At 45.1% G+C, this 21,703-nt stretch overlaps 8 protein-coding genes across 8 annotated transcripts; 4 read left to right on the top strand and 4 right to left on the bottom strand.

Moving 5' to 3' along the window:
- Positions 1–1,095: 1,095 nt before the first annotated feature.
- F5891DRAFT_977329 (uncharacterized protein) lies at positions 1,096–1,665 on the top strand (the record flags this gene model as incomplete). Its single annotated transcript, XM_041376695.1, has 1 exon — positions 1,096–1,665. One exon carries the CDS (start codon positions 1,096–1,098, stop codon positions 1,663–1,665), a length of 570 nt encoding a protein of 189 aa, XP_041229336.1.
- A 5,444-nt stretch (positions 1,666–7,109) lies between these two features.
- On the top strand, positions 7,110–7,845 carry F5891DRAFT_1015089 (uncharacterized protein). Its single transcript, XM_041360855.1, has one exon. It carries the CDS (start codon positions 7,339–7,341, stop codon positions 7,636–7,638), a length of 300 nt encoding a protein of 99 aa, XP_041229335.1. The 5' UTR covers positions 7,110–7,338; the 3' UTR covers positions 7,639–7,845.
- A 22-nt stretch (positions 7,846–7,867) lies between these two features.
- On the top strand, positions 7,868–9,571 carry F5891DRAFT_1275988 (alpha beta-hydrolase). The gene is made up of 4 exons (XM_041370224.1): positions 7,868–8,501; positions 8,552–8,851; positions 8,907–9,395; positions 9,453–9,571. The coding sequence occupies exons 1-4, from the start codon at positions 8,067–8,069 to the stop codon at positions 9,501–9,503; spliced, it is 1,275 nt and encodes a 424-aa protein (XP_041229334.1). The 5' UTR covers positions 7,868–8,066; the 3' UTR covers positions 9,504–9,571.
- A 104-nt stretch (positions 9,572–9,675) lies between these two features.
- Positions 9,676–11,529, bottom strand: F5891DRAFT_1126755 (uncharacterized protein; the record flags this gene model as incomplete). The annotated part of the gene is made up of 7 exons (XM_041364124.1): positions 9,676–10,221; positions 10,281–10,766; positions 10,824–10,843; positions 10,898–10,973; positions 11,022–11,148; positions 11,201–11,229; positions 11,290–11,529. 7 exons carry the CDS (start codon positions 11,527–11,529, stop codon positions 9,676–9,678), a joined length of 1,524 nt encoding a protein of 507 aa, XP_041229333.1.
- A 937-nt stretch (positions 11,530–12,466) lies between these two features.
- On the top strand, positions 12,467–13,235 carry F5891DRAFT_1184708 (uncharacterized protein; the record flags this gene model as incomplete). The annotated part of the gene is made up of 2 exons (XM_041366475.1): positions 12,467–12,823; positions 12,885–13,235. The coding sequence occupies 2 exons, from the start codon at positions 12,467–12,469 to the stop codon at positions 13,233–13,235; spliced, it is 708 nt and encodes a 235-aa protein (XP_041229332.1).
- Positions 13,236–13,821: 586 nt separating this feature from the next.
- F5891DRAFT_1208234 (mRNA capping enzyme, catalytic domain-containing protein) lies at positions 13,822–15,828 on the bottom strand (the record flags this gene model as incomplete). Its single annotated transcript, XM_041369111.1, has 10 exons — positions 13,822–14,288; positions 14,339–14,510; positions 14,561–14,761; positions 14,811–14,951; positions 15,000–15,079; positions 15,133–15,216; positions 15,275–15,406; positions 15,452–15,539; positions 15,604–15,666; positions 15,722–15,828. 10 exons carry the CDS (start codon positions 15,826–15,828, stop codon positions 14,067–14,069), a joined length of 1,290 nt encoding a protein of 429 aa, XP_041229331.1. The 3' UTR covers positions 13,822–14,066.
- A 57-nt stretch (positions 15,829–15,885) lies between these two features.
- F5891DRAFT_1015079 (Skp1 family, dimerization domain-containing protein) lies at positions 15,886–16,911 on the bottom strand. The gene is made up of 6 exons (XM_041360854.1): positions 16,739–16,911; positions 16,624–16,685; positions 16,351–16,538; positions 16,199–16,301; positions 16,125–16,145; positions 15,886–16,075 (listed from the first exon to the last, which is right to left on the bottom strand). Exons 1-6 carry the CDS (start codon positions 16,827–16,829, stop codon positions 16,055–16,057), a joined length of 486 nt encoding a protein of 161 aa, XP_041229330.1. The 5' UTR covers positions 16,830–16,911; the 3' UTR covers positions 15,886–16,054.
- A 35-nt stretch (positions 16,912–16,946) lies between these two features.
- On the bottom strand, positions 16,947–21,546 carry F5891DRAFT_1015078 (phosphoinositide polyphosphatase). The gene is made up of 20 exons (XM_041360853.1): positions 21,004–21,546; positions 20,899–20,943; positions 20,224–20,850; positions 19,945–20,171; positions 19,661–19,888; positions 19,565–19,613; positions 19,381–19,514; positions 19,237–19,331; positions 19,145–19,186; positions 19,043–19,099; positions 18,892–18,988; positions 18,742–18,844; positions 18,655–18,691; positions 18,577–18,598; positions 18,505–18,518; positions 18,116–18,455; positions 18,044–18,067; positions 17,923–17,998; positions 17,391–17,874; positions 16,947–17,337 (listed from the first exon to the last, which is right to left on the bottom strand). Exons 1-20 carry the CDS (start codon positions 21,380–21,382, stop codon positions 17,250–17,252), a joined length of 3,168 nt encoding a protein of 1,055 aa, XP_041229329.1. The 5' UTR covers positions 21,383–21,546; the 3' UTR covers positions 16,947–17,249.
- Positions 21,547–21,703: the final 157 nt, after the last annotated feature.

Here is a 21,703-nt window from a genome sequence, read left to right as displayed (position 1 = left end):
GCAGACTTTGAGTAGAGTGAGTGTGCAGACAATACAGGAAGGACAGGAAATATGTACAGGGCTGTGAAAAACACTTGACAGCTGCATGCAGGAAATGCAGAAATGGTGATGCATTGCAGCAGTGCACACTGCAGAATGGTAAATTTGATCTTATCTTCAAAATGTAGGATTGTTTGTATTGACATACATCAATGTTCTTCGTTTTATATTTATTGTATCTATCTCATTTGATTTATATCCACCTCTATTTTGCTTGTTTTCACTGGGCGCCAATTTCCGTCTGGTGATTTGCTCCCAGTTACTGCACCGAGTTTGGGCCACATCCTTGAGCATTTTTTTGTTTTCACTCGCAAGCAGTATGCTGAAATTGCTCGTGCACACTCAGTCAGGTTTATCTCAGTTTATCGTAAGGACCATATTCGTGATCTCCTTCGGGTGCATGAATGCACCAGACAATGTGCACTGAATCTCATCGTGTTTTGGCATCTGCGTTCTCCCAGGTGTGATATTTCTCATGTGGTGCTGCCACCTCCTTCTAAATCTGATCACTTGGCACATCGGAATGCAGTTCGCTGTGCTGCATGCTCCCGACATGCGGAGGTTCAACGTGACCATAGCGTTGATGCCATACACTCTGCAGATGAATCGACAGATGAGGACGTTGATGATGATCCTGAGTTTCTGACCATGCGTACATTTCCTGAGAAGGTTGATATCATTAAGGAATGGCAACACGAGATGAGCTACATAATGCAACAGCGTGGCGTATGCGCTGTTTGTGCTCATAATGTTTGCATTAAACAGCTGAAAAGTGTCAGTTCATCTCAAGTTCCCTTACATTTATTGTGCAATGATTGTCTGCCAGTGCACATTTTGCCCCAAACATATGATTTGGAGTTGTATGACAGAGCCATCTTGCATCCAAAAGGCTTGTATGATTGCTGGGCAGTTGGGGCTCTGCAGATGTGTCGTCAGTGTCATGCAGCTTTGATCAATAAACATCCACATCAACCTGTGAACTCTCTCACTAATTTCCAATATTATGGACATGAAAGGTTGCCCCCTTCTGTTGCTGATGTGTTTGCGTGAGCATCTATGTATAATTTAATGTTCGTTTCTCGTGCGCATGCATCACAAATCATACATTTTTATGCTCACAAGCCATCTGGGCATTGGGTGCCTGAGGAAAGCTCTCAGTGGTATAATCAAGGAAATGTTGCTATCAGACCCCAGGACTCTGTTGAGCTGCGGAATATGCTTCCACCTAGTGAGGATGAATTGCACGATGCAACGTGCATGATCTCTGCTGGTCATCAGGAGAAACCTTTGCGCGCAACTGTCAAACAGATGTGTCTGGTTTTAGTGACCAAATCTGTAGTTAAGACACTGATTGAATTTCTAGTTGAATACAATACTTGGTATCAGCAATGTGGTGTTTTGTATAGCCAAGAGAATATGGATGCTCTTTTTGAAGATATTGATGGCAATGTGGACACAGGCATTCCCAAAGCTTTGCAAATATGTCATTTATCAAAAGATGACTCCATTGATCAATTCCTTCCTTTGGAATCACACGATCTGAGTATTTCAGACAGCATAGATCCTGGCAATATTACCATGGAAGCAATAGGTTTTACCAAGGGTGACCATTCAGCAACGAGTTGAGAGAAAATGAAACTTCATGCGTTGGCGCATGTATTAGATCATAACAAGTTCATATTGTCAAAGGCGGGCTCATCCTTTGTCTCTGACAGCGATCCAGGCTTGATGTCTTTTTTATTTCCGCACTTGGATCCTTGGGATATCAGTGGATTTAATCATAGTGGTTGTACAGTGGCTCAAAAAAGTGTCTCGATGTTTGTTGGTTTTCATGTAATTGCTTTCTTATGAGTCAGGGTGTGGGAATCTGACTATGCTATAGGGCCTTTTGTCAGAGATCCCAATTTCATGTTCATCTACTGGAACATAATCCAGAACAAAGAGGTCAGCACAAACACCAATTTTAGAATCAGGGCATCTTTGCAGCACACTCTGGCTGAGGAATTAAGAGATGTGGGACCTTCCCTTATGAGTTTGGCAGAGAAGTGGATGTGTTCTGTCAATGCAAAGCCATCTATGACTCAGGAAAAGAAAGCTGCAAAACTTTTACATCATTTACATGCATCGGCAAGGTCGTTGAAAGGTAGTGCAGGATATAAATTGTGTCATCGCAATGAGATACAGTGGCTCAAAAAAGTGTCCCAATGTTTGTAGCTTTTCATGTAATTGCTATATCATGTGTCAAGACATGGGAATATGACTAAGCTATAGGGAGATATCGGAAAGGTCTGCATCTCAGCTTCATTTCGGTTCCCTATGCCGTGGGAAACTAATGACATTATGTGAAGATATGAGTATTTTAATTTGATGACTCATTGGGACACTTTTTTGACTTTGAGTTTTACTAATGTAATCTCTATAATTCTAGTACTGTGTGTGACCTCCTTCTGCTCCAATCACTTCTGCCACTCTTCTAAACATATTCTCTATCAATTTTGGGTATTCCTCTTTGGTGATTCCATCATACTCTGCTGTAACACTGTCTCATAGTTGGAATAGCCCCTATAGTGAATCTTGATATGCTACAAGTAATTTCTTGAGTGATTCTCAGGGGTATTCAATAGGGTTGATGTCTTGGGTCTATGCTGAACATGATAGAATAGTAATATTATGGTCTTAAAGTTATTTGGTAGCCAATCTAGAAGGTTGCTCTATAAGACTTAAGATCTCTTAATCACTATATTCTAATTGGAAAGACTGCTGATGCTAATAAAATGACTAAATTGATTATTTCCATCATTCCTATGACTATCTCTACTCAAATAGTCAGACAGACTCTCAAGACAGCCCATCTTAAAGCTATAATCAAGAAAAACAGATTCCTCTGTCTCCAACCTATAAAAAGAAAAGACAAGATGCTACTTTCAAGTACAAATATCGGACTGCTAATAGCTGAAAGAGGTTTATCTAGTTAGATAAGGTTAAAATCAATAGGATGAGATCATATGGCAAGGAATTTATATTAAAATAGATAGGACAATCATTAAGATAAAGAAAAGTTAAATAAACACCTTAAGTTTCAAGACAAAACTTGATGGTATAGGACTATATGAGATAAAATGGAGTGGGAATCTTCTATGAAGCAAAGGGGAGGATGAATACAGAGTAGTAAATACTCATTTGACAGGAGTGTCTGCTAAGAAGCATGCAGAAGTTATGAGTTAATGAAGAAGATACTGTTTTGTGATAAGACAATGACCCTAAGTATACCTCTAAATAAGCCACCAATAGCTTGCAAACCATGATATTACTATTCTATCATGTTCAACATAGACCCAAGACATCAACCCTATTGAATACCCCTGAGAATCACTCAAGAAATTACTTGTAGCATATCAAGATTCACTATAGGGGCTATTCCAACTATGAGACAGTGTTACAGCAGAGTATGATGGAATCACCAAAGAGGAATACCCAAAATTGATAGAGAATATGTTTAGAAGAGTGGCAGAAGTGATTGGAGCAGAAGGAGGTCACACACAGTACTAGAATTATAGAGATTACATTAGTAAAACTCAAAGTCAAAAAAGTGTCCCAATGAGTCATCAAATTAAAATACTCATATCTTCACATAATGTCATTAGTTTCCCACGGCATAGGGAACCGAAATGAAGCTGAGATGCAGACCTTTCCGACATCTCCCTATAGCTTAGTCATATTCCCACGTCTTGACACATGATATAGCAATTACATGAAAAGCTACAAACATTGGGACACTTTTTTGAGCCACTGTATGCTCTCTGATGAAAAAATTTAGTACTCCAGCATTGTTTGTCACTGTCAACCCACATGATCTTACAAGCGGCATGATTCCCATCCTTTTGGAAATGGGGCTTGAGGAATGGTATTTGATGACATCAATTGAGAGGGCGAAGATAGTTGCGGGTCGTCCCAATGCTGTGGCAATTGCTTTCGATCTCCAAATTCAAGTGTTTATTGACATCATATTGCAATATAAACATGGCCCAGGCATTTTCAGACATTGCCAAACATATTATGGCATGGTAGAGGCTCAGGGAAGAGACACTCTTCATTTTCTTATTTGGATCAAAGGTAATCCGAGTCCCCAGGCCTTGTGTGATCGTATGGCAGCTGAAGAAGGATTCTCAGTGAAAATGTTTGATTGGTTGGAGAGCATCATAAGTTGTGAGCTACCACGTGACACTGGACCGATACCAGAGGTATCTCCGGACCAGGCTCGCAAGCCTGAATGGGATAATGGAGAGATGGATCCCTGATTAGAAATGCCTCCACAAAGCACATATCTCACGTAATACCGAGAATGATGAAGCAGAGTTCAGCTGGCAGCACCAAAACCATTGTCAAAATGAAGACAGGTAAAAAGTACATTAAGATGCTATGAAGACTTGACCGTGAGATATGACTACGGCATTTCTCGTGCCAGGACGAAAACTGCTGTGATTGATCGTAAACATTATCACCTAAGAGAGCATGTAAGAATCATGCAGAGGATTGATAGGATAGCGGGTTTGGCTATGACTGATTGGTAATCGGAGAAAAGGAAATATAACAGAAAAAGTGCAAAGAAGGGTCCTGGGATGCCCAGCGGGCCGTTGTATATCACTTGTGTACCATTACTACTGCATATTTGGCTGCACTATTTTTAGCCTGTGCCTGGTCACAATCTGATTTGGGCATTGCATTTTCGCATTTTTAGCCACCTACTGTTGGAATTACCCCACAACACCCAAAACATAATTCATTTTGGGAATCTCCACAATTTTAATTATTCCCACACCCTTCCCACCCACATTATTGCAGCTTCACCACCACACCACAATAGCTCCCCCTTTATATATATGTATAATATAAATATAATATAATATAATATAATAGACTGCTTTTTTTGTTTGTTTGTGTGACTCCTCCTCCTCCAGGGGCAATTCAACATAGGGTAGGGTACAAAACACTTTCGCATTTTTGCCCCTTTGGTGGGAAAGTGTTCTATTATATTTAGAACATGTTTATAAGCATATATGAGTAGATTCTCATCTTTATTTGACCCCCTGAAGCGTCCTACATCAATAGATATAGCATATATGCAAGAAAACACAGAATATATTCTCATTTAATTATTTCTAGGTGGACAGACTTGGAAAAATGTATCAGGAGCCCAGGACCATAGGATGATACCCTGTTGCATGATATGCCCCCCCTCTTCTGGTGGTTCACCCCCTGTGAAAATTTTTCCTGTAGGACTGGACCTTAATTGAGGTGAGGGGTCTATTTCTATGTATATTTGGAGTAGATCTATCATATAGCTGGCCCAGGACACACATAGAATCCTGCTGCAAGAACAAAAACATAGAAAATCCCACTTGTGACATTTTTTATGTTTCTCAGTATCTTACTCTTGCATAAATGGCCAGCCCTGCTCATATATAATAGGTAGTACATTCACATATATATTCTGTACCAAGGATCAGCCCTACATAGGGCGCAAATTTGATATCTGATGTATAGGGAGTATTTCTACTGATAAGAAGCCTATATAGTAATCAAGCCTGTGATAAGTGATCAGATACCTGGAATACCTCCCATATATATCCCTGATAATGTATTTGAAGTTTTAGAAAGATCCATGAAAGACTGACTGAATGACAAGTGAAATGACATATGTGTGAGGATTATTTATGCAAGAGTAAGATACTGAGAAACATAAAAAATGTCAAAAGTGGGATTTTCTATGTTTTTGTTCTTGCAGCAGGATTCTATGTGTGTCCTGGGCCAGCTATATGATAGATCTACTCCAAATATACATAGAAATAGACCCCTCACCTCAATTAAGGTCCAGTCCTACAGGAAAAATTTTCACAGGGGGTGAACCACCAGAAGAGGGGGGGCATATCATGCAACAGGGTATCATCCTATGGTCCTGGGCTCCTGATACATTTTTCCAAGTCTGTCCACCTAGAAATAATTAAATGAGAATATATTCTGTGTTTTCTTGCATATATGCTATATCTATTGATGTAGGACGCTTCAGGGGGTCAAATAAAGATGAGAATCTACTCATATATGCTTATAAACATGTTCTAAATATAATAGAACACTTTCCCACCAAAGGGACAAAAATGCGAAAGTGTTTTGTACCCTACCCTATGTTGAATTGCCCCTGGAGGAGGAGGAGTCACACAAACAAACAAAAAAAGCAGTCTATTATATTATATTATATTATATTATATTATACATATATATAAAGGGGGAGCTATTGTGGTGTGGTGGTGAAGCTGCAATAATGTGGGTGGGAAGGGTGTGGGAATAATTAAAATTGTGGAGATTCCCAAAATGAATTATGTTTTGGGTGTTGTGGGGTAATTCCAACAGTAGGTAGCTAAAATGCGAAAATGCGGAGTGTGGGAACAATGTGGGGAGGCCTAATATGAGAAGGTGACAAAAATGGAATATGTTTTTGTGAATTTCCGCATTCGGAAGCCAAAATTGCGGTCATAATATGACAAATAGCTGAGTTTCAAAAGTGCAAAAATTGCGGCAGTGTATAGTGAGGTGTGTGGTGATATAACATTTGTGGTGATATACATAGTTCTGTACCGTCCATGTCTATTTCATCAAAAAACAAGTTTATTTGTGTTTCTATAGTGTTGCAGTGCAGTAGCAATATCACGCTTGATTATAATAGCAATCCCTACCATGTCAAGGACTCCTCAATCTACTGATGATCTTGTCGACCAGCTGCTCTAGAGTAGGTTCATTTGAGCCTTCTATCTCCTCAAACCCCTCGAAGTCAAAGGAATTCTTCAGCTTAAGAAAATAGTTGTAAACAAGTTGCACATCCAACCCGGCAATCTCAGCAGACATGATAACAATGATGGTGGGGATCAAGGTGAGTCTTGACAAGAATGGCTCGCTCAGTCTCCTAGATGCGACACGTCACGTGGCTTGCCGCTAAAATCCAAAAAGGGAAAATGACGTCACTCCTTTTCAAAGCGGTTCCAATACCGCGGCTGCCAATGCCATGCGTTCATCATGATCACCATCGCGCTGCCCGCTATCACGAACGCCATCCCACCTACCTCCCACCCACACCACCTGCTGTTGGAATGCCGAATTTGTTCTCTGCTCAAAATGGACATTATCAATACCCCTTGTATCCAGTATTTTAATGCTGTCCATGTCAAACCCAGCAACCTGAGCAGTACAAATTCAGTCCTTCGCTGATGGACATTGGAACACAGGGGCATAACCGGCGTATCTGTCATGCAGCTTACCATGATCTCCGATACTCTCGCTCTTATCATCCATAAGGTTGAGCGTAATCAGTGTCGATTGGGGCACCCAGCATGGGCTGCCTTGTTCAACCTTCGGATACATGCCGTTAGGCCCCTCAAGGTCGAATACAACTCATCTTGTGCCAGCGGGACTTTTCTGAGCAACAGAACTCTAATAAACATTGGGGGTAACCCTATGGTTGGCAGGTACACGTTCACAGCAGGCTTTGGAGACCTCGATGGCTTGCAAGCAGTTTGCTTCTTCGAGTCTTATCCAACATCATCGTAGTATGAGAATTACCCCCGTATTCGCATGGTTGGCCTCCGCTGGTATAACACAGTTATTCGATCTCGGACGGAAGCGCTATGATCGTGGTCGTGGGCGGATCAAAGAAGGGCGGGTGGATAAATAACCTTACTATCCCAAAAGTATCAACGAAATGTAGTGACATCGTCTTTGACTTGGACTGATTGACTAAACACGATGTTAATACCACTGGCGACGCCCAGCGGCTACTTTGTAGCAAGATGATCAGATAAAGCCATTAGCGATCCACGTGGTTGCTTGAACAGCCTCTGGGCCATTTATGTCGTGTACCTTAAGGTCTGACTACATTGACACAGTACTTCGGCAGAGCAAAGCAAGAGAGTAAGAGTCACTGTCTTAAGTACCCACCGACACCCTCTCGATGATTTATCACAATATTTGGTGGTAACATGTATTCTGATCTGTTGCATATCACAACTCTCCTTCACATCCTTCAAGTTGTTATCGCCTCCGACGCAACTGTCGTCCCAAACCGGATCAACTTCGATCTCCACAATCAATTCGTTCTTCCTGTTGCAGAAGATCAACTCCTTCTCACTGTTGCATATCCTACACCGCTGTCTGAGCCACCCGCAATCTCTCTAAAGACCCGACCAATAACTGTCTACCGCCCGAAATCTCTCGATGCTCACGAGCACGCTCGGTTACGGTCACTTCTTCATGCCGAGACTGAGCCCATCGAATGGGAACAGAAGGTAGTCTCAGGACCAGACATAGAAGACAGGCATACCCTCTCACAATTGGCACGCATGACTGCCAATGCGTATCAACTTCCAGGCCACAAGAACTGGTACGACCTCGATCCATCCTGGGACGTCAATACTGTGAGTGCGTCTCCCCACTACTTATGCTCACTTTTTAACAACCCTTCCAGAGCTTTCCATTCGGGTGGGATAACGATGAAGACGGATTCCGTGGCCATGTTTTCACTTCTAGAGACAGGTCTACAGTCGTACTCTCAATCAAAGGAACCACGCTTCAGGGACCTACATCAAAGAAAGATAAACTCAACGATAATCTACTCTTCTCGTGCTGTTGCGCCCGCGTTGATTTTTCATGGACGTTCTCTACAGTCTGCAACTGCTATTCCTGGTCAGCTTTACATCAACGATGCGACGACACATGTTTGTCCAAAGCTCTCATACAGGACAGCCTCTTTTATTCCACGGGCGTCGTAAGTCGATCACCCGCGTTAACCACCACAAAGATTAACATCCTCGCATCCCCAGAAACTCGTGAAAGATGTGATATTTCTATACCCTTTCGCTGACATATGGCTTGTGGGCCATAGTCTCGGAGGAAGTCTTGCTTCTCTCCTTGGTTCCACTTTTGGATTACCAGCTGTCGCATTCGAGGCTCCTGGTGAAAGGATGGCAGCGAATCGTCTTCACCTCCCACTTCCGCCCCCTATCGGAGGTTCTTCTCGACCTCCGGTGCCTATCACACATGTATACCATAATGCCGATCCGATACCTCAGGGAGCGTGTACTGGTATTGCTTCCCCATGCGCTCAGGGTGGCTATGCTCTTGAAACGAGATGTCATTTGGGAAAGAGTATCGTGTACGATACTGTCCAGAAACTGGGGTGGCATGTTGACTTGCGTAAGCATGTCATTAAGGAAGTCATTCTAGAAGTTTTGGACCTGCAGGACGGTTGGCCGGATGAAGACGGGAATGAATGGGATGTCCCTGTCGCCCGCGAAGAAGAGGATTGTGTGGTTAGTGTTCTGGGAGTACTTTCGTTATGTTTCATTCGACTGACACCTTGTTCATAGGACTGTTTTAAATGGGAATTTGGAGATTACAAGAAGGATAAGGATGGATAATATATATCACCAGCCGCTGTATCTATCATGCTTTGTATTCTTACGTATCAAGGATCATCGATCACCACTGGCGAGAGCACAAGAGAGTCTCCAAGGGACTGTTGTATATTACTGTTATAGCCATGTAGGTATACATCCAAATTATGCATCCGAGCTCGCTTCTAATGAGTATTTACCGTAACGGATGGTAATCCCGTCCACCAATCGTCCTTCCTTGTACGATCACCTTCTTAATGTTCCTGTCATCCCCACAGAACAAGAAGCGTTCTAACCATTCTATCAAGTTGTTGTCCGCGCTCTGTGCGGTGACACCATGGGTCAAGTCGCGGTCAGGATTGTAACCCCATACCGCAGGGTTCCCCGTATCGCCTTCTCGGACGCTCACAAGGAGAGCATCGAACGCCTTTCCCTGCTCAAACGAGCCAATGCGGTCCTGTAGACAACAGACTTCCGCCCCACCGAGAGTAGCGAGGTACAAGAGAGTAGCAATAGATAGGTTTTGATTGGTGAACCGTCCAGGCTGCTTGTGACCATGACGACCGCGCGAATGGCCGTCTTCTTCACCTGATGACGATGACTCCGAGTGGCCTCCGTTGCACTTGCATTTCTTGTTATCGACGGCTTGTATAGCGAGCATCTTGGATGCGATGCTGGCGTGCTGGATCTCAGCGAGTATGGACGGTGAGTAGCCGCCAGCGAGATCTGTGCCCAATCCAACCTGATCGAAGAGAAACGTCAGTTATATGGCAATAAGTTATGGGGAAACGGAAAACCTACCTTCACACCATGATCCAGGAGCATGCCGACTCTAGCCATGCCACTGCTCAAATAGAAGTTGCTTGTCGGGCAATGTGCTACCCCCGAGCCACGTTTAGCGATAAGCACCATTTCATCCTCGGTGAGTTGGACGCCGTGTGCCAAAACGGTGTTATTGCGAAGTAAATGGAACTTGTCATACGTCTCTGCGTAACTGTTAGTCTTGAACAGGCTTTTAACCAGTTCAACCTCGGATTTGTTCTCAGAGATGTGAGTCTGAATGGCAAGCTCTGGGTTGCTCTGCGCGACTTCGCCGAGACGCGTCAAGAGTTCCTCGGTACATGAGATAGCGAAACGCGGGGTAAGGATGGGATGTAGCAATGTCTCGCCGTCAGCAGCTTTTGGTAGCTCTTCGATGTAGTTGATTAAAGCCAAGGTGGTGTCGACAGATTCTTTGACAGACGGTTCGATGTAATTAGATGGACAATTCCGATTCATATTGCATTTCTGATGTGCAAATCAAGCAATTAGAATTCGGTTGTAGCTTTCCAGAAGGATACGTACTCCGACAAACGCTCTTTGACCTGTTCCATCGTCTCAGCTAGTCGTTCGGATGCGACAACTTGGGATAAACTCACCCGCGGTGTGGACGAGACTGGCTAGAACCTTGGTTGCTTCTAGATGCAAACTACCGTAATAACAGCATGTCGTTGTCTAATTCAGCGTCAACAGGATGATTAAGCGTATGAACCGATCGCTTACACCCGAGTTGACTATGCGCCGTACGACATGAGGATAAGTGCGTTTGGCATATTCGACGTCCTTGAACCTAGCTTCCGTCGGAAACGTGTAATTGTCGAGCCATTGCAGGAGTTCTAACTCCCCACCACTGAAAGACGCGCATAAGGAGAGGACGGACATGATAGAATCAGAATGCTTACACGCCAAGGTTAGGGACTTGACAAGCATGCTACAGGTACAAACGAAACAAGGTCAAGATATGAACGCTCTGGTAAGGCGCTGGACGGACTGTATGGGTATCAACCAAGCCAGGCATGAGGAATTCCCCATCATCCAAACGGATGAGAGTGATATCAGAAGGGGCATAATCATGCTGCGAGAGGACATCGTTGAGCTTTGTGCTTTCTACATCCTCAACGAGCCATTCGATGTTACCCTGTGGAGATACGCATATTAAACATTGAGGAAGAGCAAGGTAGTCAGTGAGTGATTGCGGGCTAATGACTGGACCATAGTAGACGGTGCACATCGTTAGCGGTATGGGTGGGTAGACGACTGTGGGGATGTGCAGCATGAGCCGCTAGGGTATAAGTACCGAAGACACGCTTGAGATCCGACTATAATTTTGCGATTACGAATTAGCCGGTTCACTGATACAATGCCTCTTGCCTATGCGATTCCGACGTACGGAAACAGCAAGCATGGCACGGGAATTAAGTGCATGAAGTCGGTCCTGTGACGAATACAAGTGCGAAGATGGGACCGAAAAAGACGTGCACGAGCTCTGCACGAGTCTTCGATTGCCGGGAATGAGTGAGGAACACTGTATCTCTCGGCCGGCTGATCTGACCAAATTTATCATGTACAAGGAGCCGATTACTATAATCAAGCTTGAGGCCGTTTAGCAGGCTAAAGTCCATGAAACAGGCCCGGTACTAGACGAGGTTTGGCAGGTCTCCCGACATCGTTATCAAAGGGTACGTGAGCAGGCTGTGTGGGACTGACAGTTGCGCGCCTAAATGATCCTTGTAGTTCGTATCAACAACATTGGTCGTGAAGATGATCATCTGGCTATGCCCTTCTCGGGCCCGTTCACTAAGTACGTGCGCACTGCGCAGTCCAGGTAGGTAACTATAGTCACTAGCTAGCTCGAGTCAGTATAGTACCGTTAGTAGTATGTAAATAGTTGTCATAAGTGCCTTGATGTGACGGCTGCCAGCGAGCGTCTTCTTGTGAACCACTTCAGACATTCACAAAAGTTCATGACGCTCACTCTTCACATCGTCCCTTGGTCACATTTAAATGATTTATCCGAAATTATAAAACCCTGAATATTTAGTTTCCCACAATCTTTGTCTTCCTCATCCTCGCTATCGTCCAGTGGGCTCTGCGGCAGGCAGCTCCTGGTCCTAAAATCTCTGGTCGGAAGGTCCTTCAACTCGTAGTCATATCACTGCACCCATTCAATGCCTTCCCTTCGTCGTTCTTTTTCATCTCTGTCGGTTCGCTCGAACCCATACCCAACTTCACTATCAAATGGTAGTGTAAATAACGCTCGTACGCGTGTTGCAGGTCATGGTTCTCGTCGTTCCTCTGACTCGGAAGTGACTGAACGCAGGGTCCTCGCGGACATTGAGTGGTGGCGGGTTTCTGATGGACAGCGTGACCTTGATGCGACCCAGGACCAGGTTGAACCAGATCAGGAAGTACAAGACAGCATGTATGTCTCCGCGGGCGGCGCCATTACCCTGTCGGGCTCTTCAAACAGCCCACAGACGCCCCCGCTCATGTTGCACGACCTTCCCCCTATAGACTTCGCCCAGGTAAGACCTTGATACTATTTATCGATAATGATGGTGTCTGACCGTCCATATCACTATCTAGTCTATTCCTATGAGTCAATTTGCTGCACTCTCCATAGCCCCTCACTCTCCTACCGGCAGGAGACACGGCCGTGACTCCTCGGTTTCGTCCCTCGAGTCCACTCCCGAGATCCCCGAAGCTCCTTTGGAGAGCATTCGCTTCACTATGATTGATGCAGACGCTACTTCCCATAATCTTGAACTTCCTTCCGAATTTGCGCTACCTGCTATAGGCGTCATCTCGCGGCCTTCATTCGCGCTCTTCGGACTGCACTCCTACACTTTCGCAGAGTGTCGTGACTTCGGAGATGATGTTCATCACTTTTCCGACGGAGCCTCTTCCTTCTCCCTCGACCAGAACATCTTTCAATGAGTTCTCGTCAATTTCTCGCTCTTAAATCCCATCCGCTCTGGATCTACATCCTCGCCGCCGCCGCCGGCAGACGCCACCCCATAACTCTCCGTTTCAGATTTCATCCATTTCAATCTCATTTTTATCGCATCTTTTGCATACCATCCACAGTTTGTAATTTCACGCGTACATCTCCGAGGCTTTTCAGACTGGGCACATGAGGCTTGTTTTTGCCTCTCCAGTGGAAAACTGTTTTTTGCCTGCTGTTCCAGAGCTTTACGATTTACGCCTAAGCAACGCCTTTTACGCTCCCACATATTCTCCGTTCTCGCGCTCATAATGGCGTCAAACTCAAAAGCGCTACGTACTTGTTGCTTCCCTATCTCCATCACCATCTGTAACGACTAGACATGCATCCGTGCCTGCTTTCCACCGATCTTGTTCCCAAAATGCTTTCCATCCGAATCCATATTGGCTGTGCTTTAACGACCCGTCACGACGTTTCAACTTACGACTTAGTGTACTTGCAGTCACCCCAGACTTTGTACACTTCATGCTTTTGATATCGAAACAAGACCCTGTACGAATGTATCAAGTGAAACATATTGATAGTGCCAAATCGAAAGGCGTTCCATTCTTTGGGTATCAAGCGAGGTCAGTTATTGTGCAGAGCCTCCACATGTCCATATTCGGCGAGATGCATCCCCGGAACAACAACCGAGATGTCACTCAGTTATTTCACGGGCGATCTGATGGAGGGTGCGACAGGCGATAACAACCCGATGAACGTACAAACGGTTTGTAATTCCGGTTGCTTATCATGATAGAGTGCGATCCGATGCGTGAGTTGGATCAACGTTGCATGCCAGCAAATATTGGGGGCCCGGACACCCTGCTCCAACGCGAAGTGGCGAGAGGGCCATATTTTAATGGAACATTTGGTGGTGGGGCATGCCCTAGTGAGGGCCCGTTTGATGGCATTCGTGTGGCATTGTCTGGCCCTCTCTGAGAGGGCTGCTGCGGCCGAGCGCGTGCTTTCCAGGCATGTCTTATTACCGCAGAGCGCTCGAGGAGCTGAATTGAAATTAAGCACATGATTCCCGAGCAGCGTATAAATGGCATACCACATCCTTCTCGACTCCATCAGCAATGCTTTGGATGATACTCTCAACTACCGTCCGATAGTTGCCATTGGGTTTATCGTCCCTGAAGCGCATCTTGCGCCAATGAGAAGTAACAGGATCCCAGTGAACTTCGACAATCCTGTCGTCAATTTGTTCGCCTGATGACTTCATCCTGGCAAATTTATCCGTCAGCTGCAAAAAATATTGGGTGAAAGTCCTTACATCTCCCACTCATCATCGTCAACAAAGAGTTCATCGTAAGGTTCGTATTTCGGTCGTCCTTGTTCATCGCCACAGTACACATGAAGTGCGAAGAATGGTTTCGCGTGATAGTTTGGCTTCGATAGATTACTTTTTAATGCAGGGAACCGTAACACGAGCTTGAAATCAATGGAGTTCTCGGAAGGAGGTTTCCACTTCAGTCTTGGAATTGAAATTAGTATCGTCCCATAGCCATGGCTAATAGACTCACATGTTTGGATCAGTACCTGAGGCGTATGGCGTCTCCACGCAGGTATAAATGAGGCCGTCATTGCCATGGTGTAGTGCTGGAATGACTACCTGGAACACTTCTTCAACGCCATAGGAGAAGCTGATATTCTTGACCTTGATGCTAATAAGCGTGTTAGAGACAAGCGTACTTCCGAGTCAGATCACGCACTCAAAAGCCTGGCTAGCTGCCATGTGAGGGAATTCTTGCATCATCATTGAGAAGGGTTTGAAAAACCATTCTTTGAGACGCTACAAACTCAATTAGCACCTAGATCTATGGGCCGAGGATATGGAGCACATACACCATATCGTTTGTCCAATGTTCGCGACATGACATTCTGCGCATCAACCACAAGGCAGTCAAACGCGAGAAACCGCAATGTTTCCTGAGAAAAATGTGACATTTTAACAGAAGCGTCGAACGGTGTTGCAATTCTTGCTTACTTTTTTGGTGCGAGGGTCTACATCAATGACGAGCTCTCCATCGACAATGGTATCTCTCAAAGGCTCCTTCCGTCGTTCGTGATGAGGAAACCAGAATCCTGGAACTTCGTAATAATCATTATGTCTGTCGATCTAGGTAACGTCAAGGGGTGTATAGAGGCCAAGGAGGACGCGCACAAGATAAACTGCTTGAGTGCCTGATGTAAGGTCTGTTTGGAGGAAGAAAAGGACGCGAACACCATCAGACTTCTCGCACACCCAGTAACTAGCCAAAACGAATGAGAGGTGTCGGCAGACTGATTTCCATACTGACAAAGTCTGCTACTCACTCGCGATGCTCCAGCTGTTGCAAATGCTCCAATGCAAAACTAACTGGTTGACTACCGGGAAATCTGAGGACAAACAAGGTTATGAACTTCTCGACTGCATGTCAGTTAGGCACTGTACCGCTCATGATCCAGCTGGCAAAGTCTCGCTACATGACCCTTCAACCACCGGTCTTGTTCAGAGCGTGGCGAAATGACAGCTCCTGGTATGGTTGGGATCCGTGGCATAAACGGGACAGAAAGGAGGACAAAATTCACTGAAGTACGTTTGACTTGTGAAAGTAGCTGTGACTTTATGTAAGCACATGCCAGCCTTTGTGGCACACTGCGTAAGATTATTGTTCCATAGGAACTTGAAAACTACGAGGACAAATCAAACTGTAATACGATGGAAACTGGTAATGACACGACGATAGAAAGATAGCTAGAACAGTAAACTCTATAAACTGATCCCTCATCGGTCTTCTGCCCATTCCTGAAGAAGACTTGAGATGATTTATAAGAGTTAGATAGTTGGGACTTACGTTCTCCTTTTTGATTTGCGCCTTTGATCAAAATTTAGCTGGTGGTAGTAGTGGGAGAGACAAACAAAACATACCTCCTCCTCCGGAGTGAAGTCATTGACGATGTTAAAGAGACGACGAATTTCGTCAGGGGTCTTTCCCTTGATCATGTTAGCAACCGTTTTGCATCCGACATCGCTTGAAGGTGGTTAGAGCGAGTATTGTAACTATCATCTTTGTGACTCACAGAAGCGACTTGATATCGAGATAATTTGCAGCGAGGATGATCTCGAACAACATCTCTTGGTCAACAGTTATGAACTTCTGATCCCATTCGCTGATATCGGTTGTCCGCTTGCGGGTCTCATCCTGATTCTGGTCGGCGTCTGCGCTAGGCAAGGGTTCACCCCTGTGGTGTTCGCAGTACTCTATGACCTGTGCAATAGTGGAGTGTGAGCACGTGGTTGTCTAGCTATAGAGCAAAGAAAATGTTTGATCAGTAAATATCTTAGATGCTCACCTTCCTCAGTACGGCAGAGGAAACGTTAGCCAAGGGTATAGATTGATCGGTCTCTCCAACATCTGAGAAAGATCAAAATTACTCCTATGGACGGCAAAGATAAAAAGAAGAGTACCTTCAAGCATGTTCTTAATGAGAACACTGCGCTCGACAACCTCCTTGTCGACTACGAACTCCACATTATCGGAAGTGACGAGATGAACCATGTTGATATAGAAGTAGTGAAGTGGTGACTGGGGTAGCAAAGAAGCTTGTAGGACTTGTGACAATATTGGGGGGACTTGCAAGTCCTCCGTAACGCTTATATAAGTTGCCCGTCATTATTTTATGGAGAGAAATTATATAAATTATTAAATAACTACATCTATTATGAGTTTGTCCTGACTGCAGAGTGGATCGGTCTCAGTCAGTTTATTGTCATTGTGTTGCTATTGGATTGAAGGTCTTCTTATTGTAGGTAGTGTCCACCATATGGCTTGGACCCATTGGACAAGAACCAAGCGGTTTGCTGTGTGTTAGTGACGGCAGACCGGTCTCAGGGCTGTTGCCATTGTGTTGCCTCAGGCTATTCTATGTAATAGCGAAGAGCCCACGAAGTAAATCATTACATAGAACTAAACCTCGCCTTACACCAAACCTCCCAACCAAATTAACCGCTTGACGCCATATTCCATTTTAGCATAGATACTGGTCATCTTTTGAGCTTCAGTGAGACTGCTCTCGAAATGAGTATTATGTCATAGAAGCATTCTTGGCGCGTTACCCACCTGACTACATCGCGATCCGTGATAACAGGAGAATTTCCTGCATCCTCACAAGCTCGTTTAATGCTGTCTACCATCATGTCAACGACTTGCTTGCAAGTAGTCGCTCCCGCGAGATCATCCGCAGGCTCAGCATATCCAGTGCTGGATCCACTTCTAACTCGAGCAGGGTCTACTGGGAGGGCTTTGAAAGCTGCAAAACAGACGTCGGTCGCACCAGCCGCGTTCTCCGAAACTTTAGACATGATCCCTGATAGGTTGGCGGTCTTCGTTGGCTCGCGACGTGGTAGCGTCGGCTTGTACTGAGTGGAACTACTGACCGATACCGCTGGCGGTGATCTCGTCAGGGGGTCTTCCGGACAGTTTCTGATTGAATAACTCGTCATGCGCATGCTGATTTTATTGCTGGCATGCCAGTAAATCGAAAAGCCAGCGTTCTGCACTGGATCCCTGCTCGCCTCTTCCAGAGGAGAGATGATATAAGCGCCTATCTGACAATTGAGCTACCTGACCTGTCAACAAAAACCAACGTGACCTTTCTCGAGTCGTGCGATCGCACCCAAAGGGACGCAGATATACATCTTGGTCTTCTCCAGGCTGTAGTCATAGCTCTTTGGGACAGTCAGATATTTCCAACGTGTTATTGGACGACGTACGACAATGTACAGAGCGCGGGCACTCTAGCTCATGGTCAGAATAATGCTGAACAAATCATGGCTGATGCTCACTAAGAGTAACACTTTCTCCTCGAATCGATCGTCGAATTTGACATTCAATTGCTCCGGGCTGAAGATCGTCCATCCAGATATCAAAGTTTCGCCTTCAGATAATACACGAGCGACAGAAGTTGCTATAGCTTCTGCTCTGATCCTTGACAAACGAATGAGTTCTCTAGGATCAGTCGACTGTAACTTGATGAGAAATTCTTCGAAAACAGAGAGAGTCCTGTAGCCAAGCATAAAGTCGATGATAGCTTGACAAAACCAGTCGCTGAAAGTCGCGCTGTACATTCTAGCAAGGGAGTTTACACCATCGTTGAGCATCCCCCCCAAGTCTCGCTTCCCAGTCCTGACTTATCCAGTTAATAGTAAAAAGATACAGGGAAGGATTAGCTGACCTGGTAAAATCACCCTACCGATAGACAGTCAGCTCATTCGAGTTAGGTTTTAGAAGTGAATCAAACACTTACCTTTAAGGCAGATGTACCAGCACTTCAAGAGAGGACTAAGGTAAGAGCAAGCTTTCCGACAAATCGTTTTGAACCTACTATGCGCGACTGATCGCATCACCATTATTGGCCCAGACTATGCAACTCTCTATTATTCCGTTATTAAAAAGAACGACAACCACTAACCATCATTAAAAATAACCTCCATTCCCGACTTTCCGCTTTGGGGAGGACTCAGAAGTCCTACAGCCTCAAGCTGCATGCTCATCACATGCCTTGCAAAGGCAGACTGTGGCTGATGTTAGAAAGGGGAACAGGGCGGGACCTACGGCTCACTTGGACAACGTTAGTGCGGTCTAAACAATCAATACAATTAACCCTGAATACACCCTTCTGTTTTGATAGGAGCATGCTGTTCGAAACCCAGAAGAACCTATTTTATTGAGCTCGTAATGTGGAAGAAAGTCGGATGACAGAATATTCGTACCCTTGGTTTTCAAACACACGTTCGAGTTGATTGATGAGCTTGGAAATGTTTTCGTACCTGCTAATATCAGGAACGCGTTATCCGTAAGTAAATGATACTAACTTCAGTCCCCTCGTTTCGCGGTGGAAATCGAATTCGCAGTATCTGTGACAACATTCGAGTTCTGTTATCAGAATTTGCCATTGTGAGCTTACCGAACATCCTTAGCATCCAATTTAGTTGCATATTCACGATACGCATTTGTAATCATTCCCTCCTTCCCATGTTGTTCTGCAAGATTAACAATAGTCTAAGGAAAGGTGAATGACGTGATATTAGATATCGATTGCGAGCCCTACGTGTGGACCGTACACAGGGACAGCACGACGGAAATGGCGTTTGATGGCGTCCAAATTCTGCGCAGGGTTTCTTTCGGGTGCAAGGACAGGAGGTGGCTTCATACTGTAACCTGACTGCGTCCAAAATAGCGGAACTTGAAACGGGTCATGCAATGCATCGCGTATTCAGCAAACAACTGCTTACTTGAGCCTCGAATTTGCACATGGCTAAAAACGTTGCTTATTCCGTTCCTCTGAGGAGTCTCAAACTCAGCGAAATAGTAGAAACTGAACTGCTCACCTGAACTCTCATGATTACTTCCGTTTCCACAAAATTAGCTACATTAGCCTCGTCGTCCACACCCCTGCGTTGATATCGCAAACCGGCCCTATCCCTGGAGCGTCGCGAGATAACTATGTAATCAACGGGCTCCGCTGAATCATCTTTCATGGCGGAGGTATCTTTGGGTTGATCAAACGAGGAGATCTGAATATATCCCTGCATTATCGGTGTCACATAAGAGTGAAGCTAAGGATTAGATCGATCAGTCAATGCTAAACGAATGTTTAATTCAAGGCATTTACACCAGCGTCCATAAACGGCTTGGATAACCATTCATTCCACCAAAAATGACGGTCGACCCGTCTCCACAATGGTAATATAACAGATGGCTCGAAGAGAGGGTCCACTTTGTCGTCTAGCGGGTTAACATTCGTGTCTTTCGGAAGAGCATCCAGTTCCGAAAGTAGCTTGTTTCGAGTATGCATCTTGGTGAATTGCTCATGTTTGTGTTGCAAAGATCTTGTGATGTCTGAAGAAAACAATGACTTGCATGTCTGGCGGGCGATGATGCGTGCACTCACCGAAATGTAGAGCAAAGTACATGTCGCCTTTCGTGAATTCTCTGAGACATCCACGTAAAATGCGTGCCTCGAGCTCAGAGTTACGCTCCTCTGAGCTATCCGGTGGTGGTGCAGTTGCAGCTATGATGGAACTGATCACCTTGTCAGGTACTCCCGCTGCATCGTGTATTATGGAATCAAACAACTCTCGTTCATCAAGGAGAGACTCCTCTATGTCTGCTCCTTCGGATGTGCTCGATGTGCGCTTCGATAGACGGCCCCAGAACGACATGCGATTTGCAATCGTCGATACAGGAGAATGGGTCATCGACACATCGGAAGCAGGAGTTGAAGCACCGGATGATACAGGTGAGGCAGGTCGACCGGTGTTATTAACGGAGAATTCCACTTGATCGCGTGGAGTCAGGATCTTCACTTCCTCCTCATCTGCAAATTTCACGCGAGGCTCCCCCGAGGTCCCTTCATTAGGGACCTGGAGATCGTCTATATTGCTCACAAGAAGGGAGGGTCTGTTTACAGACGTGTTACGAGATGCCATGCGTGAAAGGATTGATTTGGCACGGTCCTTCACGAGGGGTATGGATACAACACTTTTCACCCCATAAATCAGGTGTGAGGCATCAAACACTGAGTTTTATGTGAGTCTTACTATGTTCGAAGATAGAAGTCGCTCACTTTGCCCGACATCAGATCGAGACGTTATGACCAAGAGGTATGAGGCTAGCCGAAGAGTATTCAGTTCTGATTTAATCGAGTGAACAGATGACGAAGTCTTGTTACCATTGAACAAGGCCATTAAGCCCACAATCCCATAGATGACCACACCCTCTTTCCAATCAACAGAAGGCCTTCCACGATCGCTGGGCAGTTCTGCTATGTGTGTTGTCTTGCCCCATGATACGCGGACATATGACACGGGGTAAGGCAGTCCTGCGCAGTGCGGACGCATGAGCAGACCATCCTCCGATGCGAGCAACGTAATGTGCTCGTGAGGATTTGGGTGTGGAACTGGAGGAACGACATAATTCGGTTGCAGACCAGCAGTGGTAGCCGTGGGGAGTGCTGTCGCCGTACGACCAGCCATTGGCGGCTCAGGAGCGGAATATTTGGCAGAACTAGGAGTTGCATTCTTGGATGACTTGGAGAACAGACGTTTCATGATTGTACAAGTCTTCTGTCGTGCACGCCGTAGTTATACTTAAGGACTCCGTCGGGTCCACCCAACTCCACCGTGGCTACTAGTAACTATATCGACCACCCTTCTAAATTTGAGTCGTGGCCTCGTAAAGGTGAGAGCTGTAGCCTAGCGTTGAGCCAATTTGGAAGTCACAACAAAAAGTTGAACAGGTACAGTATGTAACATATTGTCAGATTTGATTTCAAGCCCCGAGACAAGTAACTCAGAGGTGTGCTATGAAGCTTGGAAGGTGGAAACACTGCGTTCAACTTTTACTACGGATACATATCTATACAGTAAAGT

The sequence above is a fragment of the Suillus fuscotomentosus genome (genome assembly GCF_016647785.1).
Source record: "Suillus fuscotomentosus strain FC203 chromosome Unknown F5891scaffold_11, whole genome shotgun sequence".
Taxonomy (NCBI): Eukaryota; Fungi; Basidiomycota; class Agaricomycetes; order Boletales; family Suillaceae; genus Suillus; species Suillus fuscotomentosus.
This window is presented reverse-complemented; position numbering and strand designations above follow the sequence as displayed.